The sequence below is a fragment of the Muscardinus avellanarius genome (assembly GCF_963383645.1).
Source record: "Muscardinus avellanarius genome assembly, chromosome: 19".
NCBI lineage: Eukaryota > Metazoa > Chordata > Mammalia > Rodentia > Gliridae > Muscardinus > Muscardinus avellanarius.
The window spans coordinates 32895622-32910693 of record NC_137805.1 but is presented as its reverse complement, the minus strand read 5'-3'; the positions used below and the strand labels follow the sequence as shown (position 1 = coordinate 32910693).

General features: G+C 53.2%; 1 protein-coding gene across 1 annotated transcript in view; it reads left to right on the top strand.

Moving 5' to 3' along the window:
• Positions 1 to 2745: 2745 nt before the first annotated feature.
• EYA2 (EYA transcriptional coactivator and phosphatase 2) overlaps positions 2746 to 15072 on the top strand; it is a gene marked incomplete at its 3' end in the record, with an annotated part of 105439 nt that continues 93112 nt past the window's right edge. Inside the window, exons 1-2 of the mRNA XM_080716254.1 lie at positions 2746 to 2884; positions 10639 to 10761. Coding sequence (XP_080572380.1) covers positions 2782 to 2884; positions 10639 to 10761 — 226 coding nt within the window. The 5' untranslated portion in view covers positions 2746 to 2781. The remainder of the gene's footprint in view (positions 2885 to 10638; positions 10762 to 15072) is intronic.

Genomic DNA, 15072 nt, shown 5'->3' with positions numbered 1-15072 from the left:
GAGACCCACCCCGCCACCCTGCGGAGCGGGGATATTGCCTGAGGAGCCCCTGCCGGGACGGCTCTGGCGCCTCCAGCTCAGATGGCCTTAAGCATTTTGGAGCAAGTCCCCCCAGTAATCTTTATCACAGTAGCGGAGTCAAAAGGGAAGCAGGGCTCAAGACATCTGTTTGTGATCGTAAACTTCGTGGCCGTCTTACACCTGCCACGAGGCTGTGCAAGGACCAAGCAGGTTTTACGCCTGGATAAAAGAGAGAGAGAGAGGAGAGAGGAGAAAGAGAAAAAGAGAGGGGGGGGGGAGGGCGCGTCCTGGAACCAAATGGGTTTTAATTAAAGTGATGTCATATAATCTAAACCGAGCCAGACGCAGATTCGGGGCTCAGTGTTCACCAGTGTGTTAGGATTGTTAACGTGGCCACGCTGGTTTGCCCCAGCTGTAGAGGGGTGCAGGTGGGGGGCGCTGGAGCCAGGGTGCAGGCTCTGTCCACTGTGTGTTGGGGCCTGATATTTCGTCTCTCTCTACCTCTGTTTTGTTATCTGTGGGGACAAGAATAGTAACTACCTCCAACGGTCAGCAGGGTTGTGGGGTTCAAATGAGCCACTCCGCACAAAAGTAATAATGAGAGCCGGGCGTGGTGGCGCACGCTTGTCATCCCAGCATTCGGGAGGCTGAGACCGGAGGATCGCAGTGGGAGGCCAGCCTCAGCTACTTAGTGAGGTCCTTTGCAACTCAGTCAGACCCTGTTTCAAAATAAAGAATGAAGAATAGGACTGGGGTGGAGCTCGGAGGTAGAATGCCCCTGGGTTCCATCCCCAGAACCACAAAAAGAAAAGAAAGGAATAATGAGGACATAGCTGGACACACGGTGGACTTGGGAATTGTTGGCTGTCTTTACCACCGAGCAAAGTGGACCCCGTAAGGACTGTCAGACAGCGGGCGACAGTCTGGCGGTGTCACTACTATGAGACCCACAGACCCAGGCTTGCTCAAACACCTGCTGTACAAGTCAAGGGGGAGAATAAAAGTACACTCCTGTGTATAATCTCCTGGTTTTAACATACTGACAAGGAATTCTACTTAGAGAGAAAAATAAGTAACTATTCTCCACCAAAGAGACGATATACACGGGCCAGAGACTGCATGACCCCGGGCCGCCACCCCCGTTGTGCTACGACTCGGCCTGGCCGCACTCATCACTGCCCTGGGACGGGGCGCGCCCGCTCCTGTGAGCAAGAAGCTCTGGGCCGGGCGTGGTGGTTCTCACTTGTAATCCCAGTCCTTCGGAGGCTGAGTCAGGAGGATCGCAGGTTTGAGGTCAGCCTCGGCAACTCGGGGAGATCCTGTTTTCAGAGTAAAAAATAAAATAGGACTGAGGATGTAGTTTGGAGGTAGACTGCCCTTGAGTTCAATCCCCAGTATGAAAGAGAGAGAGAGAGAGAGAGACGGCTAGAGTACCTGATGGGATGGGCTCGCTCCCGGGCGCGTGGCGCCGTTGCCAGCACGCGGTAAGGACGCGGCGCTGGGTGCGGCGGTCGCTTTACAGATGTCTTGGGTAAGTGGCCCCCGAAGGCCCAGCCCTGGGTGGGACCTGCTGTTCACATGGAACGCAGAATCCATCTGTGGTCTTTGGCTGCAAAGCAACAGAAATCAACTCCAGCCAATGTTAAGTCTAAAAGGACTTTTCCTGGAAAGATCTCGAAGAGTTTACGGAGTAAACGAAGGGGGAATCATCAGGCCTCGAGGAAGGCTCGGTGCCGGGCAGCTTCTGGGATCCCGGAAGCAGGAAGGACGGGAAGATGGTCTCCGCAGAGCATGACTGTGGAATCAACGTAGTCAGCCCAGGAGTGGAATCCCCAGGGCCGTCTGCTTGGACAGTCCGGGGAGGGTGTACCTGGCCCTTGGCTAAGAGCAGGACATCCTGACGGACAGCCCCTTTAAAGCTGGGAAGGAGTGGACGTGATGGCACACACCTGTAATCCCGGTACTTGGGAGGCCGAGACAGAAGGATCTCAGGTTGGAGGCCGGCCTCAGCAACTTGTTGAGGCCTTCTGCAACTTAGCAAGGCACTGTTTCAAAATTAAAGGATAAAATAGGTCTTGGAGTGTGGTGTGGCTCAGAGGTAGAATGCCCTGGGTTCAATCCTTAGTACAAAAAAAAGAGAGAGAGAGAGAAGGGGTGTAAGTCAGGGTAGGACAGGGTCTGCTGCTGTAACAGAAACCCGGAGGTCTCAGTGGCTTCATATAGTAAAGGATTTGTGTGCTGTTTTCTGTGTGTTTCTTCTGACCTGCTCTGTTCTGTTCTGTTACATGAAGCCCTGTAGGGACCAGGTGAAACGCTAACCTGGAGCTCTCCCTCCGCCAGCAGTCTCAGGGGTCTGGAGTGTGTGTGAAAACCTTCACACCCTTGTCCTCCGCTGTTCCTACCCACAGGGAGAGAGAGCAGGAGGGCTGCAAGCGGTGTTTCTCTCGGTCACCCCATATTGGCTTACGCATATCTGCCCGTGTTCCGTTCGGTTTTGACCTGCCACATCGTCAAATCTTACTGCGAGGGAGACAGGAAAGTGACCTCTCTGATTCCCAAGAAGAGAGAAAAATCAAGTAAACGTAACCCCTAAGTTGCTTTCCCAGGGCAGAGACCTGGAGAAAGATACCCAAGGAAAAATGGCCGTGGCGATGGCAAGATTCAGGGAGGGATGCCGGGCTGGGCGAGGAGGGTTAACCTTCTTCTTTCCTTCCACACAGACCGCGCCCACGTGTCCCGCCCAGCCAGCCTCCCGCAGCCATGGCGGCCTACGGCCAGGCGCAGTACGGCGCCAGTATCCAGCAGGCTGCTCCCTACCCAGCGTACCCGCCTCCAGCCCAAGCCTACGGAATCCCTTCTTACAGTGAGTTCCAGACAAGTCCTCGCTTCCCCCGGGTTCCCCAGCATCACGGTCTGCATTCTTCACCGTCGCCCCAGTCAAATGTACAACGATAAACACGGCCAGACGAGTGCAGATAGAGGGGAAAAGAGGCCATAAACATGTTTCAAGCCGGGTGTGGGGGCACACGCTTGTAATCCCAGTACTTGGGAGGCTGAGACAGGAGGGTTGCAGGTTCAAAACCAGCCTCGGAAGCTTAGCAAGGCTCTCAGCAACCTAGTGAAACCCTGTTTCCAAATAAGAAATGAAATCAGGATAGGGTGTAGCTTGGAGGTAGAATGCCTCCGGGTTCAACCCCTAGTACCCAAAGAAAAAAAGAATCAGGAACCTAACTCAAGATGGTTCAGGGAGGAAGTGGAGCTTTATGATTCACAGATTGGTACATCTGGGGACACAACTGACATCGGGTCTGGCTGGATCCAGGTGCACACAGGAGAATTTCTCCATCTTCAGGTGCTACCCTCTGAGTTGGCTTCAGCCCGGCATATGTCCCCGTGTAGCAGCGGACATGGTGCCTACAAGCTGGGCATCTCCTCAGCCCAACACTCCCAGTGGACAGAGAGTGCATCGTTCCCAGTACTTTCAGGCCAGCCCTCCTGGTCCATGTTGGGCCCCGTGGCAAGGCTTAGTAAAGCCAAGGTGGAGGGTGAGGGAGACAGAGGCCCAAGCGTGTGGCTCGCCCGTGCGGGGGGCATGGTCCTCTCCAGAGAGGACACAGCGGTGCTATCAGAAGAAACACAGTGGGCCCACAGCACTGTGGTCCAGAGTCCTCCCGTCCAGGACCTCCCGTACAGTCCCAGGATGTCTGTGCCTGGACCCTCAAGCCCAGACGCCAGGCAGAGAAGACCGCGTGTTCTGGGTAAACACGTCTGACCACAGGTCCACTCTTGCAGCCGGAGGGCAGGTCGGCTTCACCTGGTACAAGCGATGTGGGTATGAGGGAGGAGGGGGCCGCAAAGGAGGCCCGGGTCTGCTGCGGACGCTCCGGGCTCCACAGCCGCCCATCCACATCCACGGCCGTGCGGGGAACCTAGGGCTGGCGGGGGCAGACCCACCGGTCGGTGCCCCACCGCTCCAGGCCTCCATCTTCTGGCTGTAAAATCAACACATCTCCCCAGGCGTGTCCTGTACAGATGGTGGTCAATGAAGCCTTCAGGGCGTTTACAGTCTAGAACAGAGGGTGAAAACGGAAGAGAGATGGGTAATACAGCCTGTGGGTCGTTTTAGCCTCTTTAATATACATTTTTATAACGAATCGCCAGTTTTTACATTTTTACAATGAATTGCCACTTTTGAAATGGCCGGGGCTTACCCAAGAATTTATCATTCCAACGCCTTTAACCCGTGATCGGGCACGGCGCCGAGTTTTGGGTGCCGGGGGCGTGTGGCTGTGGGTCGGGACAGCCGCCACCCAGCCCGGGCCGCTGCCTCGCACCGTCCACGTGTCCCGGGAAGACGCCGGGGTTTGCAAACCCTGGCCTAGAAGGAGAAAATGAACACATTTAAGTAGTTTTTCTGTGTTTCAAACTCTGATGCGTGATATAAGTGAAGGCAAGGGTCTCCTAAGAAAGGGGGGAACGAGAGAGACCTATGTCAGCTCTGAGAGCCAGGGAAGGCCTTGCAAATAAGCAGCCGGTTCAGTTTCCGGTTCCGGTTCAGTTTCTGTTTCCGTTTCCGGTTCCGGTTCAGTTTCCGGTTCCGGTTCCATTTCCGGTTCCATTTCCGGTTCCGGTTCCGGTTGCCCTGAGACCTGGGAGGTGACTTTGCAGGCGCGGGAGGGAGCGCCTCCGGGCAGAGGCTCCAAGAAGCCCCGGTGGCTGGGGCAAGTGGGGAGGCGAGGTGAGCCTGGGCAGAGCCGTGTGACCCCCAAAAGAACTGGGAGCTATTCCAAGCAAGGCGGGAAGCCATTGGCAAGTCCATGAGCAGAGGGTGGTAGGTCACCGTTTCAGGATTTTTTTTTTTTAATATATTTTTAATTTGGGGTTCTGGAACCCAGAGACATTTCACCTGTGAGCTATAGCCCTTTTTTATTTATTGTTTGGAAACGACGAGGTGGCTGTCTCACTCCATTGCTGAGCCTGGCCCCGAACCTGGGATCTTCCTGTCCCTGCCTGCCAAGGACTTAGACCACAGGCGTGCGCCACCTCGTCTGACTTTATGTCATCCCAGCATTCGGGAGGCTGAGACCAGAGGATCGTGGTTCGCGGCCAGCCTCAGCTACTTAGTGAGGCCCTCTGCAACTCAGTGAGACCCGGTTTCAAAATAAAGAATAAAAATAGGGCTGGAGGTATATCTCAGAGGTAGAATGCCCCTGAGATCTATCTCTAGTACCACACACACACACAAGGAATGCAAAAATAGGGCTAGGGGGTGTAGCTAGGAGGTAGAATGCCCCTGGGTTCAATCCTCAGTACCACAAAAATTATATAAAATAAACTATATCCGCTAATTCCTTCAATCCCTGCCTCAGCCCTACAAGGAAGGTCCCATCCTGATCCTCCCTGGAGGAACAAAGAAACAGGCTCAGAGAGGGTACATAACTTGCCCAAGGTCGCCCAGCTGGATGGTGGCAGAGGCGGAATTAGACCCAGGCAGCCTGGCTCCGGAGTCTGAGCCCTCGGCCATGATGTGACGTCTGTGAGTTCTGTAATCCGGGGGGATTACCTGTGACAGACCTGGGCCAACAGGTGCGGGCATCTTTTTTGACTTTCTGCCTCTCCTGCGCTTGAAGACATGGGATCCGATCACAGTGAATTACCCCGTCTGGCTGACAGCCAAGAAAAACGTACCCGTATTCTTTTTCACATAAAAGAGAAAAGGAGCCCTCGGCCCAGACAAAACACGCCGCGGGAGGGAAATGAATTGGGTTCAAAGTTATTTGGCTGTCTCGGTGAATTTCAAAGTCTGATCCCAGACTATACGGGGTAGGTTATAAGATCACAGGGCCTGGAATTCCACCCCTGCCCTTCACGTCCACCCCTGCCCAGCTGGACCTAACACCTGGGCCAGTGATCACACCTCCCTGAGCCTCAGTTTCCTTGTCTGCGCCATGGAGGTGCTGTTCAGCCTGGCCTTCCCGTGTTTGTGGTGAGGACTAAACAGTCACCTAGCTGGGCTCCGTGGCACACACCTCCAATCCCAGTACTTGGGAGGCTGAGACAGGAAGATCTCAGGTTAGAGGCCAGCTTCAGCAATTTAGCGAGGCCCTCAGCAACTGCGGGAGACCCTGCTTCAAAAAAATATATATATATAATAGAGCTGAGGGTCTAGCTCAGAGGTAGAATGCCCTTGGGCTCTATCCCCCAGTACCAAAAGTAAATAAATAAAACAAAATAGGATCATCTGTCAGAGAGTAAGTAACTTTTTGTCTAGAGGGAGCCAGATAATGATAAAAAGTTTCCACCTTGTGAGACCTGTGGTCTCTCCCACAGTGGCTCTGCTCTGCCACCATAGCAGGAAGGCAGCCAGGCAGTGTGTACACTGGTGGGCGTGCCTGTGTTCTAATAAAGCTTTATTTACACACACAGGTCGGGGGCCAGAGTGGGCCCGAGGACCCTGATCTCTAGGAAGGGCTTTGCTCTCGGGAGCCCCCAGGCCCAGAGTGGCCGTGTCACCCAGGCGGACCGAAACGCCGCTTCCCTTTGTGCCAGAGCAGGCGGTGTTTACTCACCGCCTGGACAAACCCTGCTGGATCTTGTCAGGAATATGTTTTCGTTGCTTCTTGGCAAATAGCCCTCCCTGGCATTGTTTAAACAGCCACAAGGAAAGCACACGGTTGAGCAAAGCAGAGGGCAGGGTGTCAGGCGCACTGAGTCGCTGGTTGTTGTTGGGGTTTTTTCTCTCTCTCTCAATTTATTATGCAATATTGGAGACCTCTGGAAAGGCTTAAGCAGTAATGCTTCCAAGCAGCCATGAGCAAACCATTCAACTGAAAATACTGAAGGGAGGTGGCCTTCCTCCATCCTAAAGATGCCTGCAGCCTGGATTTGAGGTTTCTGAGTCAACCGGATATCTTTATGGGGAACGGGGACCAGCCAACTTTTCCTGTAAAGAATGGGTTAGTAAACAGGTTTTGTCTCTGCGGACCGGCCACGCGATCCCCACTGCCAGGACTCGGCCGGGCTGTCGCCGTGGGAGGACGGCCACAGGCCCCCTGTGAATGAGTGGGTGTCTGTTTCAGTCGCCCCTCGTCGCCAGGCGTGGTGGCCGCACCCTTGTGACGATCCCACTACTTGGGAGGCTGAGACAGGGGGGTCACAAGTTCGCGTCCAGCCTCAGCAGCTTCGTGGAATTCTCAACGCAGAGAGACTCTGTTTTCAAATAAATATTTAAAAAAAAAAAAAAGGTTGGAATGTAGATCAGCGGTAGTATGGAGTATGTCCCTGGGTTCAATCTCCAGCATCACAATAAATAAATAAATAAATAAATAAATAAATAAATAAATAAATAAATAACTGTTCCCTTCCAAAAGCAGCTGGCTGGTTACAGTAGCCCAGGGCCTACAGACTGACCCCTGATGGAGAGTGTTTTAAGTTAAGTTTTAAACTTTATGCTTTAGATCCGGCTACGGTGGCGCACGCCTGTAATCCCAGCATTCGGGAGGCTGAGACGGGAGGATCGCGGTTCTCGGCCAGCCTCAGCTACTTAGTGAGGCCCTCTGCAACTCAGTGAGACCCTGTTTCAAAATAAACAATAAAAATAAAAATAGGGCTGAGGGTGTAACTCAGGTAGAATGCCCCTGGGTTCCATCCCCAGCACTGCAAAAAATAAATAAATAAACTTTATGCTTTAAATATGCATTCTTTTGTTTTGTTTGTCTTGTTTTGAAGCGAGGTCTCGTTGGCTTGCTGACAGTCTTGCTAAGTTGCTGAGTCTGGCCTCGAACCTGCGATCCTCCTGTCTCGGCCTCCCAAGTGCTAGGGTTACAGGTGTCCCCCAGCACCTCTGGCCAGCATGTGCCCTTTTGTGACTTTCTTTTCCCCACCCAACATCATATCATTCCAGCAACGTTGTCCCTACTCCCGCGTGCAGCTACCGCTCACACCCCCCCCCACTACCATAAATTTATTTCTCCAGTCTCCTTTAGACTGTCCTTTAGGATTCGGGAGTTGTGTTTGTTCCCCTTTGCACAGAGGGCCACGGTCAACATCTCTATACATTTCTCAAGTGTGGAGACCTCAGGGTGGAGCTTCCAGGAGCTTCCATTTTCCTGGATAATAGTAAGGCATTCCCATCGCCCGTGGCCACGTTACAGTCATCCCGAAACTTGATGTCTTGACATAACCCTGACTGATTCCTGTTTATGCTTCTCATCTGCTATCAAAGACCAGTTTTTGACTTTTGCCTTAAAATTTCCAATCCATCACATACTGGTACTTTAGTGAAAGAGACGGAAGGGTCGCGGGTTCAAGGCCAGCCGCTGCAACTTAGTGAGACCCTGTTTCCAAATGAAAAATAAAAGGACTGGAGATGTAGCTTGGAGGTAGAATGCCTCTGGATTCAATCACCAGTACCCCCCAAAAATTATAAGTATGAATATAATAGAAATAGTATTTCTATATTATATCTAATATATAGCCTATATACAGAAATATATAACAAAGAATATAATATGTAGTTCTATATGATGTATAATTTCTGCAGAAAAATGTATAATATATATGTTCTGAAGTAATTATATGTCATATATATATTCTGTGTGTGTGTGTGTGTGTGTGTGTGTGTGTGTGTGTGTGTGTGTTACTGGGGATGGAACCCAGGGGCATTCTACCTCCGAGCGACACCCCCAGCCCTACTTTTTATTCTTTAGTTTGAAACAGGGTCTCCTTAGTTGCAGAGGGCCTCACTAAGTGGCGAGGCTGGCCGCGAACTACATCCTCCTGTCTCAGCCTCCCAAATGCTGGGATGACAAGCGTGCGCCCCCACGCCCGGCTCTGCTTATATATTTATATACGTGAAATGGCACAGTTTTAAGTACAGAAGAAGGAAGAACTTCATGATCTGCTGGGAAATGATCATCATCGCATATGAGTCCCATCCCCAGACATAATAAGAGGAAGGAGACTGTGGAGCAGTATGGGGTTGTTCTGGTTTTTGAAAGTGAGGGATGCGTATACTGTCTACAAATACACGCAGCACACGCGAGCCCGTGTACGCACAGAAAGCCCAACGGGAAGGTGTTGCCGGGGTTCCCGTGGGAAGGAGAGCTGTTTTAGGGCCAGGGATGGGGAGAGGCATTTTTCTCTATACTTTCTGTACAGTTTGAATTTTTACAGTACATTCATTGCATTGTTAATAAAAATAAAAGAAATGGGTTCTGGCGATGGGTCCGCCTGCCTCCCTCAACCCAGTTCTTCAGCCAGTTGCGCGTGGAAACGGAGCAGGTGCCTGGCACGGCATGCCAGAGTTTGGCTGGAGCAGAAGGCAGATTTCTAACCATAGATAAAGTCTGGGAATAAGCAGGTCTCCCCAGGGGAAGAGCAGAGTACATCTTATCGTTAAGTGACACCACCTTTGCAAAGAAGGGATGATTTATTTATTTATTTATTTATTTATTTATTTTGGTGGTACTGGGGGTGGAACCCAGAGGCTTTCTACCTCCGGGCTATACTCCCAGACCTATTTTATATTTTATTTGGAAACAGGGTCTCACTAAGTTGCTGAGAGCCTCACTAAGTAGCTGAGGCTGGCTTCGAACCTGCGCGATCCTCCTGACTCAGCCTCCCAAGCGCGGGGATGACAAGCGTCCGCCACCATGCCCGGCTTTATATTTTATTTGGAAACAGGGTCTCACTTAGTTGCCGAGAGCCTCACTAAGTAGCTGAGGCTGGCTTCGAACCATGCGATCCTCCTGTCTCAGCCTCCCAAGCGCGGGGATTACAAGCCTGCGCCACCACGCCCGGTTTAGGACGATTCATTTAACACCCTCACCCAAGATCGTAGTGGATGTTTAAGCCACACGCGGTATTACTCAGTGGGTCAGGGGGCTGCAAACTCGTGTACCCACAGATCCAGGCAGGGCTCACGGCGAGGACTGCTTGTATAAAATGTGAGGCCTTCATGCCAGGCCTTTCCCTTCACCGCTTTTCTTAGTATTCCAGAATATAAAATTATTAATTTAATTTTTTTAAAGTACAACTGAAATGGGGGGAAATCACAGCATATTAACACCAGGCTCAAAGTCACATCCCCGAGCCTCTTACACACAAACGCAGAAGCCTTTAAGGGCAGCTGTTGTCACGCGGGAGCACAGACATGGTGTAGCTGGACCATCCTATAGTCCAAAGACACGGGGCCATATATTTTGGTGAAATCCCATAATCTGTAAAGAAAAGCAACCGATTCAGACCGTCCTTGGAGATATGCAGGCCAAACAGGGCTTGGAGGCGTACACCTTAATCCCATCCTTGGGAGGCTGAGACAGGAGGATCACAGATTTGAGACCAACACACAGTAACTTAGTGAGACCCTATTTCAATTTTTTTAAAGGGCTCAGTGGCTGAACACCCATGGGTTCATTCCCAAGTACCACCAAAAACAACACAAAACAAAAACACAGGCCGGGTGAAGTGCGTCTGAAGGCTCACCTTTACCTCTCCAACAAGTCCTCGTTGGAAGTTGGTAGAATCGTGTGCTGTCTTGACTCAGGGGCTCCCCTGTGGGTGGCAAGGCAGCACCCTAACCCTGTGTCCCTGGTCCTTCTCTCCCCTCCTCCCAAGGCATCAAGACGGAAGACAGCTTGAACCACTCCCCCGGCCAGAGCGGATTCCTCAGCTACGGCTCCAGCTTCAGCACCGCGCCCGCTGGACAGAGCCCGTACACCTACCAGATGCACGGTCAGTGTGGCGCCTCCCGCGGGGCCCAGGGCTCCTGTCTTGGGGGCCAGCTCGCTCACTCACGCTGCAAATTTCCTGAGCGCCTGCCCTGAGCGGCGGAGTGCCAGTGGTGGGGACAGCAGACGTGAGATCTGCCCGCGCGGCAGGGCAGAGAGAGACCGGCGAGAAGCAAGTGGGCAGGTAGACCAGATGGCTCTGGGAGGCGGTGGGCGTGACGCAGTGGTAAGTAGGGTGTTTGGATGGACCACGGTGCGCTCTGCAGCCGTAGATGGGGTCATCGGAGGAGGCTCTTTGGAGAACTGGCATTGGTCAGAGACCCAAAGGCGAGGCGGAGCCAGACGGGAAGAGCATTGCAGGCAGCGGGAACAGCCCGGGGGGACGCTCAGAGGGGAACGTGGCGCTGTGTTGGAGGCACAGAGCCGGGCTGGCGAGGGCCGCGGAGGGAGTCCTAGGGAAAACACAGGGCTGAGTCCTGCTGGGCCCCGAGGGCGCTGGGAAGAAGTTGGCTTGTATTTTAATTGCGATGGGACAAGAAGTCCAGGAGAGCCCGAGAGGCACTCGGAGTGCTGGGAGTACCAGAGCTCTCCTCCAGGCAGCCCGTGGGGCGAGTGGGGAGGGAAGCCCCGGCCCACGTGTCCCTTCGGCCCGTGCCTGACTCCCCACCTCTGCTGACCCTGCTCGGAGCCCCTGGGCAGCGGTGATGGGGGTCCCATCCTGGTGTTCACCCCCATACAAGTGGATAAGAATGGCCATAAGGTTTTGAAAAGTAAAATACAAGCACAAAAGAGTATCAAGGACTTTTCTTGAAAAAAAAAAATCCTGGGAAACATTGTCGCTTCTTTTAGGGGAGACGGGTCCTAGGGGTTGAGCCCAGGGGCATCCCACCCCTGAGCTACGCTCCCAGCCCTATGTCGCTTTGCGTTTTTGAAGCGAGGTCTTGCTAAGCTGCCGAGGCTGCCCTCGAACCTGCGACCCTCCTGTCTCCGCCTCCCGAGGGCTGGGATGGCAGGTGTGCGCCGCCACCACGTGCTTTTTAACTTTGTTTAAATCATATCCAATTGAGATTCCTCTGTTGTGACTTGGTTATTATGTATCTGAAGACTCTTTTAAGTTTTCTCTCCTTCTCTCTTTTTTCCCTGTTCAATTTCTTTTTCATCCTCTAAGGCTTAGTGTCTATATTACGCGCTCTGTGTGGGGGGGTCTCTCTGAGTTGTCGAAGGTCTCTCAAGTTGCCGAGGCTAGCCTCAAACCTGAGATCCTCCTGCCTCAGCCTCCCAAGAGACTGGAATCACAACTGCTACCACACCTGGCTATCTCTTCCTTTTTATATTTTAATTTTTTGTTAATTGCACCAAATGATCTTAGAGATGTGTGTAGAGAAAGGCAGTAAAGAGCATTTGTGGCCCCCCCCCCCGCCCTTGGAATGGCCTCGGGCACAGATCTGTGCCAGAGCCTCACGAGTGACACCATCTGCTCACTTGTCCCAAAGACGGTGTTGCGAGGATCGTCTTATACAACGGTCCTGATGCTCTGAGCACGAGGACTGGTGTTCTTTCTATTTTTATTATTTATTTATTATTTATTTTCCTGGGGATTGCACCCCGGGGGCATTCTACCTCTGAGCTGCACCCCCAGCCATTTTCTCATCTTATCTTTTATATTTTGAAACTGGGTCCCACTAAGTTGCTGAGGGGCTCACTCAGTGGCTGAGGCCGGCTTCGCACCTGCAGTCCCCCATCTCAGCTGTCTCAGCCTCCCAAGTCCTGGGATTACAGGCACGCGCCACCACGCCTGGCTCTTCCCATTTTGCAGAACAGGAAACTGAGGGTGTAGAGGGAAAAGCCATTCGCCCAGCGTCTGGGCCAGGAGTTTAGTTCTGCAGCCCATACAAGGGGAAACGGACTTCGTTGAGCCTCTTGGGGGTGCAGTGGAATCCCAGCCTCACCCCAAGACCACGTCCTTGATGGTAACATGCCCCACCTCTCCTGCGTCTGCTGTTCCTTCTGCCCCCGGCCAGGGCCTTTCTGAGTCCCGCTGGAGGGTGAAACTGCTGGGACCGTCTCTAAACAAGGAGTAAATCATCGCAGCAGTCCCTGTGGCGGCGCTTTGTGAGGACACTGGGGTCGTATTTGGGGCCATCTGGAGCCAGTTTCCTTCCAGCTCTTCAAATAGAATCTGGACTCACTGCCTCGCGGCCTCTCAGGCCGGGAGATCGCACGGCGAATGCGCCCTCCCCATTTCACTCCCTTCCCAGCGCATCTGTGCGCGGTGACCGGCTGAGGCGGACCGTTGCCCCGTTCGTCCACCCGCGTAGCACTGAGCGCCAGCTGTATACCTGGCACCCCTGTAGACACCAGACCACAGGAGTCAACAAAGACAATCCATCAGGGAGACAGAGGCACGAGAGTCAATAACAGATATGTCATTGCAAGGGCTTTGATTAAACCTGGGAAGGAAAAATTAGGGTGTTGGGACGTAGTGATGACCCGTCGACAGAAGGATTGGGGACCAGCTTCAGCCGGTGGAGAGGGGCCTGAGGAGCTGGACACCAGCGTCCAGGTGAGGAGGGGACAGCAAGAGCCAAGGCCCTGAGGCAGGAGCAGGCTCCGGGTGGTGAAGGGCCACAGAGGGACGCGCGACTCTGGAGTGCTGTGGACAGGGGGGCGAGCTTGGAAAGGAAGCCCAGGCCCCAGGGCAGGGGACGCAGAGCAAGGCTTTCTTCTCTGGTCCTCCCAGTAGCCATGAGAGCTGGGCACCATCAACCCGCTTCACAGACGACACACTGGGGCCCAGAGAGGGCAAGTGACTTGCCCAGGGGCACAGAGCCAGTGCGAGCTCAGGGCTGCGGTCCAGACTCCCCTGTCCAGGGCCCCAGGGCCCGGGTTGTAAGCACCATCCAGAGTCTGCATACGCCATCTTCTTGGCCCGCCAGGAGCCTCGACGAAGGCTCTGTTGTTTCCCTCTTACACGTAGGGAAACTGAGTCACAAGGCGGGAGAGTAACTTGCCCAAAGTTGCAGGGCCCGGGCAGGGAGCGGCCACGCCCTCCCACCACGGCTCACAGATCCATCCAGAAGGAGATTCTTGTGGGAGCCTAGAACCCGCCCTCAGCAGCCCGTCATGAACCAAAACCCATCTCCAGCCCCGCTCCCACCCCATGGCATGGAAATGGCACAGGACACACACACACACACACACACACACACACACACACACACACACACACTCTCTCTCTCTCTCTCTCTCTCTCCCTCTCTCTCTCTCTTTCTCTTTCTCCCTCTTTCTCGTTCTCTCTGTCTCTCTGTGTCTCTTTCTGTCTGTCTGTCTGTCTGTTCCTCTCTCTCTCTCTCTTTCTCTTTGGAACTAGAGATTGAACCCTGGGGCATTCTACCTTCAAGCTTCACACACACCCCCCAGCGCTATTTTATTTTTTATTATTTATTTATTTTGTGGTACTAGGAATGGAACTCAGAGGCCCTCTACCTCAGGGCTACACTGCCAGGCCTATTTTATATTTTATTTAGAAGCAGGGTCTCACCAAGCTGCTGAGAGCCTCGCTAAGACGCCGAGGCTGGCCGCGAACCTGCGATCCTCCTGTCTCAGCCTCCCTAGTCCCGGGACGACAGGCGCTTGGGCCGCCACGCCCGGCTCAGGTTGCCTTCTCTTGGTCCCCATGGCCCCGAGGCCAGAGGGCCGGCAGCAGCTGGCCCTGTCCCCACAGCCGGCCTCAGCCTGATGTTGATAGCCACAGACTGCTCTGGACACCGCCCAGACACTCGGAGAGCCTGGCGCTCTCCTCGTGAAATATTTCTTTCAAGCACAAACACCAAAAACGCTCACACACCATGCCCATGTGCTTCCTATTAACGTACTTTTCCAAGCTGCTCCAGAGGAGAACCAAACTCTCGAACAGATCTGAGCATTTTACGAGGAAAGATGTTGGTGGCCTCGGTTGTGCCGAGGAAGACGGGAGCACAGGGCAGGCTGAGGGGGACGAGTCGGGCCCAAGGACGCGCACCTCCTGCCGTCGGTCCGTCTAGACGCTAGGCGGAGTCGCCTTCCTTTCTAGTCATTAAAAACCTGGTCCAGGCTTGGTGGCGCATGCCTGTGATCCCAGCATTTGGGAGGCTAAGACAGGAGAATCGAAGGTTCGAGGCCAGCCTCAGCAACTTAGTGAGACCCTCAGAAAGTGAAAGCATTTCAAAATAAAAAATAACATAGGACTGGGGGGGTGTAGCTCAGAGGTAGAATGCCTCTGGGTTTGATCTCCAACCCCCCAAAAATAAGATCTGATAATTTTTTTTAATTTTTTTTAGAT